The sequence below is a fragment of the Trichophyton verrucosum genome, assembly GCF_000151505.1.
Source record: "Trichophyton verrucosum HKI 0517 chromosome Unknown contig01233_1.f1.exp, whole genome shotgun sequence".
NCBI classification, from domain to species: Eukaryota; Fungi; Ascomycota; class Eurotiomycetes; order Onygenales; family Arthrodermataceae; genus Trichophyton; species Trichophyton verrucosum.
In genome coordinates this window covers 1,223-10,467 of record NW_003315133.1, presented here as the reverse complement: position 1 = coordinate 10,467, position 9,245 = coordinate 1,223, and the positions used below count along the sequence as shown (strand labels likewise).

Sequence of the window (9,245 nt, the reverse complement as noted above, 5' to 3'; positions counted from 1 at the left end):
ATTCAGTTCGAGCTTTTTTTAGAACCTGGTTCCCCCGATGTCATTGCCTTCGGAATCTCAGGCCTCAACTCATGAAGCGCGATCCACGACCGTCCACCGCTCATTATCAGAGAGCCGCCATGACTACACACATGCGGCGAGACGAGGAAGCAGTGGGGGCGAGGATCATACCACATGGACACAGTTCCTGCGAGAAGATCGAGAAGATCAGGACCTGTTGATGGATAGCAGTAGTCCTGATAGAGACGACAACTCGTCGACTTCGCCGAACAGAAAACGAAGACTAAGAAGTGGTAGTAGTAGAAGCGGCGGCGGCAGCGGCGGAGGAGGCAGCAGCACTGGTATAGAAATACCAGGAGCTAGAGCTACCCAACCCGTTTCTATCAGGCAGCACTCTCGACCCGGTGCGCCTGGAACTGGAACTCGACCATCGGGAAGTCCCAGCTTTGTTCGACCCGACGAAGAGACGACCGAGACTCAGTCTGCTACCTCTCCCCCCTCCTCATCGATGTCCCGCCAGCTAAACTCCCTACGGCACCGTGAAAGAAGCTTTACTGACTATCGGCTCCCACGATGGCAGCCGGACTCTGAAGTCACTGAATGCCCAATATGCGGCATCACATTTACGTTCTGGTTTCGAAAACACCACTGTAGGAAGTGCGGAAGGGTCGTTTGCGCAGCTTGTTCGCCTCATAGAATTACAATACCACAGCAGTTTATCGTCCGTCCTCCCGAAGCCCAGACGCAACTGACACTATCGAGCCTTATCCAGCGCAATACAACGGACCGTGAAGGTGTTGACCTTATTGACGATGAAGAAGTACAGCCGCAGCTTTCACCGTCACAATCCCGAAGCCACCATCGCGCAACCTCGATCCATCAAATTCCCAGAAATGCTCTAGGCGGAGGGACCGAGGTTCGTCTATGCAATCCCTGCGTACCTGATCCCAACCCGGAGCCTCCTCGCCGATATAGAGCGAGCAGTAGTACCTCTCATCATGAACATAGAACGAGAAATACCAGTCTGGGATGGGATGACCACCACCATCATTCACGGGGAGATCCACATTCCCTACCATCAGAATATCAAAGCCCGGGTATCTGGAGCATAAGTGCTGAAAGGCCCCGTCGCCATATACCTTCTGTACCTTCTCGGATGGAGGGAAGAAGACAACGGAACCAGGAATTTGAATCTAGTGTATGTTATTATATATCGGGTGTTTCCTACATTACCCCTTGCTACCTGATCTAACAACCTTGTACAGGTTCACGGCTACAGGCGAGATCCTCAAAGAAATCTTCGTTCAAATCCAACAGACGCCAATCTCCCCTCATATGGAGGTTTTGGTTATGAAGTCTCATCCAGTCTGCGGGGATTGGCTCCCCGGTATCTACCAGGTAGAGAGACAGAATCTCAATCCCAGGGTTCTCCACCTTTTTATTCCCATGATGGATTCACAGTAAGTAGTAGACACTATATATATACCCTACAACTCCGAGTGTTAACCTGATACCCAGGAGTTACAACGGAACCAGCATCACCCATCATATACAAGGTCTATACTCCGCACAGCAGATATGAATCGCCCTCTGCCAGCACCACCATCCGGTTCACGACCTCGCCGTACTATCACCGAGCGGGATATCTGTCCCGTATGCAATCATATATTTCCCCCACAATCTCCAGGAAGTGATGAAGATGCACGCGAAGCACATATCCGTGTATGCATTGAAAGACATGCCGCCAGACGCCCCGGGGCTTCCAGTCAATCCACACCATCAGAACGCCTGAGGATGCTTACTTTTGTTGCAACGGAGAAAGACTGTCTAGGCACAGATGGCGTGCAGTCTGAATGCTCCATTTGCATGGAGGAGTATGAAGTTGGTGCCGAACTGGCGCGGCTCGAGTGTCTATGCAAATTCCACAAGACTTGTATTCTTGGGTGGTTTGACCGTAAAGAAGAGTGTCCCGTCCATAAAGTGACATAAACGCATCTCAATAAGTGTGGATTTTCGTGTGATTTCGGTGTAATTTTTGGTCTGTTGGCGTATTGGAGCTTTAGGACTTGGGCTTTTATAACCATGGAAGCAGCGAATATTGTTAGCGGACTCGTGCCATATAATTGGTTTTACATATATGATACTATTATTAAAGCGAGATAGAAATATCACTTTAATAAAGAATTCATTGGTGAATATCTTGCTTGCTGCTTTTGATAACTGCTAATGATTCCTAGTAGATAACTACAAGCAACTCCCTATAGCCGGCGGAAACGAGCAAACAAGCCTGCTACAGAGCATCCTCTTCCCTTGCGTTTGAGACGAGCAGTGCCACCAAGGAAAGGACAGGAGATGAAGACTGAAGTCTTTGTCCGGGTTGAGGAAGCAGCCGATGGCAAGTAACTATCGTTCTACGCTCTGGTGAATCGCAGCTAACTTGTGTATAGCACAGCGCCGTGCATCTGATTGAGGAAGCCTGCCATGGAAGATTTCAAAGCAGAGCGGAGCTAGTTATCTGGGGTTCTTGTCAGTGAAAGGAGCGTGGATGAAATACTAGTTACAGTCCCGAGTTCAATGCGAAGCCTTGTTTATGGGAGAGTCGGCGCGTAGCTCCGACTTCATTAAGAGTGAGCCGCAGTGGCACTGGAGGGCTCAAGACGGCTTTCCTCGAGGCCTTGCGGATACAGATATCGCTTTCGTCATGCGGTCGATCTGCTCGCCGTTGTAGTCAACAATACGAGTACGAGCGAGCGGCTCTCCAGGCAGCTAAATATGAAGGGACTAGCACTTCCAGCCGCAAATCCAGATGGATGAAATCCCACCTCCACCAAAAATTTAAGGCTCCTAAGGCTGCCGATTCTCAATATATTCAGAGTTGCTTGTCCTATACGATGACTCTCTGAAGGAACGCTTACCCCCGTTGTGCGCATTTTGCCGCCAAAAAAGGAATATTACTACTGCCTGATATACGTACGCCCTGTCCTGTCGGAGCAGTTTTTGTGTCGGCCGCCGACATACCGTACTTCCGTGGATGGCGGCGTTAGGCGACCTGGCATGGTCCTGCGAGAGAAGAAGATAAATCTCAGAGGAGCCGTCGATACTTCCGGGTAGATGGAGGTGGAATATCCCCCTTCGAACGCATCGGCCCAGGACGCTTCGTCGCCTTCCGCCACCTCGACCTCACATAGAGGCTCACCCTCGCTAATACCGCCGCCCTCTGACTCACGAACGAATTCAAACGAAGCTACTGCAGGTACAGATGGCTCGAAATCAGCACAGTACAACAACAGTCCTCCCGCCGCAGGTGCGGCTGCGGATACGGCACCGAGTGATCCCCTCGCCGACCTCAAGCGTCCTCGAGCATGCGAGGCTTGTCGACAGCTAAAAGTGCGCTGTGATCCCGACCAAGACCATCCAGATGGCTCTTGCAAACGCTGTGTCAAGGCGAATAGACGCTGCATTGTCACCGTCCCCACCAGGAAGCGGCAGAAGAAGGCAGACAGTCGGGTTGCGGAACTGGAGAGGAAAATCGACGCGTTGACAGCTACTCTGCAGGCGTCGAGAGCGAAGAGCTACCCGTCCGATCTAAATGACTCTGGACCGCAGCAACATGTTGAAAGGAGCTGGTCTGGCTCAAGCCGCTGGTCTTCTCAACGGCGGGTCTCGAGCGGTGAGAACCCATCAAGCTCCGCTGGGTTGGCCGGAAGCAAGAGGTCGTCAAATGGGGATATCAGGTCGCTACCGGGGATGAGGCCTCCTGCCATTCTTCCACCTTCTAAGAGCCCTTCGAGCCATACAACTTTCGTCAGTACGTGGTTGCATGGAGAATCCCCCAATAAACAGGAGAGCAGCTGGCCGGTATTTCTACCGGAGTCATCAGCAGGCCGACGCCCGGACCATGAGTATGCAGATGTCATAGACCGCGGCATCATCGACCAGGAAACAGCAGCAAAGGCCTTTACACATTATGTCAAGGTTATGGCACCATTGATGCCAGCGGTAGTGTTCTCGCCGGGCACCAAGATGGGTGATGTGCGGCGAGAAACACCCATACTGTTCCTATCCGTCCTCTCTGTATCAATTGCATCATGTGCACCCAGCCTGGAACCGATTCTAACGAGTGAGATGCACAAAATATTCGCCGACCGCATTGTTGTCCGTGGTGAAAAGTCGTTAGAATTGATGCAGGCTCTTGTGATCGCATCTCTGTGGTACATGCCACCGGAACACTATGAAGAGCTCAAGTTCTACCTCCTTATTCATCTGGCGGCTATTATGGGAACGGATATGGGCATGAACCGCCGCTCAAAGCCACAGGCACAATCATCAGAAATCATAAAGGAACTTATGAGTAGAAAAGCCATATTTGTTGACCCGCAGTCGCTTGACGGTAGGAGAGCGTGGATGGGCTGCTATTTTTTGGCTGTGAAGTCCGTGCCTCTCTCCCTTTTGTGATACCCACGAGTTTTTAATGTCTGTTTGGTTTTTGATCTCTAACGTTTGTTATATGCAGTGCATCTATGGGCCTTCGAAGGCCTCTTCTCACCCGCTGGAACACATATATGGATGAATCAGTCAAACTGCTACTGGAATCGCCCGACGCATATCCCAGCGATCGGGCACTTGTTGAATGGGTCAAACTCGCCCATATCGGCGAAGAGATCGGCTTCCAGTTCTCTATGGACGACCCCTTGACAAATATATCCATAGACGAGCCGAGAGTGCAGTTTGCTCTCAAAGGCTTTGAAACGCGCCTGGATGAGTGGCGGAAGGAAGTGCCTTCCAAAGTATACAGCCGTAAGACAGTTGATGATCATTCTTAATTGTTATTTCAACCATCGCTAAGCATATATTCACAGCTGTAATGGAACACTATGAGCAAGTGCTAAGCATATATATGCACGAAATCGGCATGCACATCGATCACAACATCGACGACTTCAAACCGCCATTTCTCCCAGGTCTCGCTGAAGAATCACAGGCCAATCTTGGGACGGCTGCACATGTGAATGCACTTACAGCATGTCTCACTTCCATTCACCGGGTCCTTGACCTGTTCGGCACCATGGATCGATCTTTGATGTCTTGCCTCCCTACCATACATTTCGTTCGCACATCTTATGCATGCGTTGCTCTGATAAAACTGTACTCCGTTGCCTCATCACCCGGCAGCCGGCTCGCTAACGTCTTCAGTACTGCCGATTTCAAAGTCGAGGCCTCGCTTAATAACCTAATTAATCACCTCCATACTTGCAACGAGGGGAATCAAAGTCGAGTTGGCCTCAGATTCTCGCTTATAATTGGCATGCTGAAAGCCTGGTATGCGAAACGCAAGGATAAGAAAGCTGAAGTTCCTCTTCCGCCCTTTCTCCAGCCACGGGCCTCAAAATCCGAGAAGACAGCACCCGCGGCCACGGACACGGGTGCTGACGATGACGCGAATAAGTCGGTGAGTAATCGCGACTCGCAATAATCTACATTCTCCGTAAAGGGGAAATGCGTTCCTTGACGTCATCATTTCATGTAAAGCGCCTTGAGCGCTATTTTCTTTCATTGATCTGCTGATACTTTATTTCTTCTGCAGGCTCCTTTGAGAAACTCGAGCACTTCCAATACCCTCGGAGAGGCTGCTGTGCAATATCCCTCAAGTACCGCAACCACCAAGCAGGGAGTGCAGCAATCTCCTAACAAGGCTGCCCAGAATAATATATCTCAGCCCTGTGGTACTAATACACCTGGTCAAGCCATCGTGACCAGTCCGGGTGAAATCACCACAACATCTGCGGCTACTATTCGCACATACGGCCCGAGCGGCCTTTCGCAGACAGCGTCTAGTTCAGGCGATTGGCCGCCATTCGTCAGCCAGAACCAAATGTCAACTAATCCTTACACTACGACGGCACCCTGCGAGTCCTCAATGCAACAGCAGTACATGAATCCAACCTTTGGGCAAAATGAAAACTTCGTTTCACAAGCCGGGTTCAATAATGTACCTACCACAGGCATGGACCAGCAGATTCTGAACTGGGGACATGGTACAATCCCAGGTGCAGATCTATCCGCAGTTATGACCTTTCGCCCCAGTTTATGGGATGAAGAGCTCTTCCAACTCTCACTTGAGGGCTTCGAAGGCGTCTTCTAGGACAATAGGTGAAAGGGACAAACCAAGCTTGTGAATGTTTCATACCCTAGGCGATCGAATGGATCTGGTTCGGAAGTTTTAACTCTCATGTTTCATTTTCATCATTATCATTCACTTCCTTTTTGCATCTTGCTCGTTTTCTTTTGCTTTTGCTTTTTCTTGCTTGGTATGCTTCTGACGTGGCATTCCGAGCCCGTTGGTTGGTGCTTCTCTCCCAATCTGCATGGAAGATGCATGAATCATGCATGGGACATTGGCGAAATCTTCAGCATGTTACGCTGCATTGCAGGGGTGCGTGGTTGACGATGCAAGAAACAGGACATATATACTCACCCAACTCCCTACTCCAAGGGACTCTCTCCTCAGTCTTACTGGGATGTCGCGGAGCCGCAGCATCTCGACTTTCTTTTACTCTCCACCCTTTGTTTTTTTTTACAATTTCCCTCTCTTCTCTTCGACCGGCGGTTCCGGAGTATTGATTGGACAGGGCGTTATTGTGCATGTACTAGTATTACCAGCCGGCTATTCACCATTCACTATGGAGAAAAAAACCCCAAACCCCCTGTCTCCTCCGTATACTGCCTTCTGTATTTACGTTATTAGGAAGTTAAAAAAAAAAAAAAAAATACTGCTTAAACCAGTAATTCTTCCATTACCCGAATCGATGCCGTGGAGGTGCACTGCAGAGGTCTTATTATGCAGAAACCATCGCTCTGCACTCGCCCTGCATCATTCATACGGCACCGAGTAAAGCCTGAAGGGGTAGTAATATATCTGCCATAGATGCTGGCTATAAAGGGGGGAATAACAACCACAACTCTCGGGACTTCCTCGACCAGAAACATTATCGTAACCAGCCGCCGGCAACATCTCATCTCTTTTTCCATCTCTTGCCCGCCGACATACCTGACTGCTTTCCCGGGAGTGACTTCGTCGTCATGTTCATCAACGACGAAGAACTAAATGGCGTGGGCAAAGTCCAGTCAAAGGGCATCTATCACGGGCTGCCTGTCTTCCCAGAGTCTCTGAAGGGCCTTTCTGCCATCATAACGGGCGCAAATGGAATATCTGGCCATCATATGCTTCGGGTCCTGGCTGAATCACCAGAAAGATGGACAAATATCTACTCCATGTCAAAACGGCCACCGCTAGTACCCACGAAATGGAAGACGAACGTCCAGCACATCTCGCTGGATTTCCTTGACAGCACGCCAGTGGAGCTAGCCATGGCCATGAAAGAAAATGGTGTGAAAGCGTAAGTACCTGATCGCAAGATTCGGATAATTCGGTTTTTAACACGCTGCTTGGATTCAAGTGACTACATCTTCTTCTTCTCGTACATTCAATCAGAACCTGAGGATGGTGGCGGCATCTGGTCTGCTGCAGAAGAGTTAGTCAGGGTCAATAGTATGTATATGCAAGCCCGTTGGAAGGATATTTGACTTCCTTCCCCTGAACCAGAACCAGAGTTGCTCACAAATAGTGTCTAGCGGCGATGCTCTCTAACTTCCTGGATGCCGTTAAGCTTGCAGGAATCACGCCCAAGCGGGTCATGCTGCAGACTGGAGCCAAAAACTATGGCATCCATCTTGGTCCCACGATGACACCCCAAAGGGAGGGCGATCCTCGCGTCTTGCTGGAGCCCAACTTCTACTACACCCAGGAGGATACGCTCTTCAGGTATTGTGAAGAAACCGGTGCAAGCTGGAATGTAGTTATGCCATCTTTCGTGCTCGGTGCCGTGAAAGAAGCTGCCATGAACATGATGTATCCTCTGGGTATCTTTGGGGCTATCCAGGCACACCTTGGACGGCCTCTTGTCTATCCGGGAGAACTCGCTTCGTATATGATGCCTCTGGATTTATCGTCGGCCACGTTAAACGGATATCTGGAAGAATGGGCTGTTCTCACCCCCAAGGCTGCAAACCAGGCATTCAATGCTTGTGACAACAGCGCCTTCACCTGGGCTGCATTCTGGCCCACATTTGCCAGCTGGTACAACTTGCCATACCAGATTCCCGATGATGAAAAATCACAGTACATTTCAATTCCGACTCAATATGAGCCGCCACCAAGAGGGTGAGTGAGACGATCTTTCTGCGTATTTCGGGAAACAGGCGGATATTGATGTTGATTCGTTATATATCTTGATAGATTCGGTCCCCGAGGCATCATCCGGCTGAAATATGCGCTCTCCCACTGGGCCACTGACCCCGAAGTCCAAGATGCATGGAAAGTATTAAGTCAGAAACATAACCTGCAAACTAATCCATTCCAAAGCGCAAAGGACATTCATCGCCTGTTTAGCTTTACAGATAGTGCATTACTTATGGCATGGCCACTCCAATTTAGGTCAGGACTCTTTGTTGATTTTCTTTTTCTTTTTCTTTTGCTTTTTGGCTTGTTTGTATATTGGAAATAAGAAAGCTAATGAATTTATTCTATAGCCGCACAAAATGCCATAAACTTGGCTGGTTTGGAGCTGTTGATACCATTGAATCTATGCGGCAGATTCTATATGAGTTTGTTGGGCTTCGGATGCTGCCCCCTCTTCCGAGCTTCAAAGAATAATAGCATCCAACAAAGCTATACTTATATTTTGCTATTATTATTTGTATCATTACTACGCTGGATGGGATTGTTTTTAAAATGATCTGGCTATATAAAGAATCATATGCAAGCCGGACATGCAAGCGTTTCTTTAAAAGGCGTGCATATAAGGTTCAAATTAGAACTATCTTACAAACCTATGATGGAAGAAAGTAATAATTTTTAATGCTCTGTCTTATAATTTGCATTATACCCTTAGGCATTAGTTAGTTGACTTGCGAGAAATACAATTAACCAGAGAATGGAATACCATTCTATAAGTTAGACTAACTACCTAAGATATGGCTAACTTAGTTAACGTGGCCCACATATAGATAGCTACTGTGGAACAAAGCATTGACAACTGGTTATAGAATAAGATAGATAAGATCAGCAATATTGATGGAGCAGATCGCTAGTGTTACCAGTACTAATATAGGCAGTGGTCTTTGATATGGCCGTGAAAGTTCATAAAAAAAATATGATTGGTTGAATCCTAAATATCCAAGCACTG

At 48.7% G+C, this 9,245-nt stretch overlaps 3 protein-coding genes across 3 annotated transcripts; all 3 read left to right on the top strand.

Moving 5' to 3' along the window:
* Window positions 1-22: 22 nt before the first annotated feature.
* On the top strand, window positions 23-1,989 carry TRV_08035 (uncharacterized protein; the record flags this gene model as incomplete). The annotated part of the gene is made up of 3 exons (XM_003017912.1): window positions 23-1,198; window positions 1,266-1,460; window positions 1,519-1,989. Coding segments are annotated over 3 exons (1,842 nt in total), but the record flags the coding sequence as incomplete, so codon positions are not given.
* Window positions 1,990-3,111: 1,122 nt separating this feature from the next.
* On the top strand, window positions 3,112-6,142 carry TRV_08034 (C6 transcription factor (War1), putative; the record flags this gene model as incomplete). The annotated part of the gene is made up of 4 exons (XM_003017911.1): window positions 3,112-4,390; window positions 4,576-4,797; window positions 4,860-5,449; window positions 5,585-6,142. 4 exons carry the CDS (start codon window positions 3,112-3,114, stop codon window positions 6,140-6,142), a joined length of 2,649 nt encoding a protein of 882 aa, XP_003017957.1.
* Window positions 6,143-6,383: 241 nt separating this feature from the next.
* Window positions 6,384-8,713, top strand: TRV_08033 (NAD dependent epimerase/dehydratase family protein; the record flags this gene model as incomplete). Its single annotated transcript, XM_003017910.1, has 6 exons — window positions 6,384-6,729; window positions 6,926-7,397; window positions 7,458-7,549; window positions 7,633-8,221; window positions 8,297-8,545; window positions 8,590-8,713. 6 exons carry the CDS (start codon window positions 6,384-6,386, stop codon window positions 8,711-8,713), a joined length of 1,872 nt encoding a protein of 623 aa, XP_003017956.1.
* Between the last annotated feature and the right edge of the window lie 532 nt (window positions 8,714-9,245).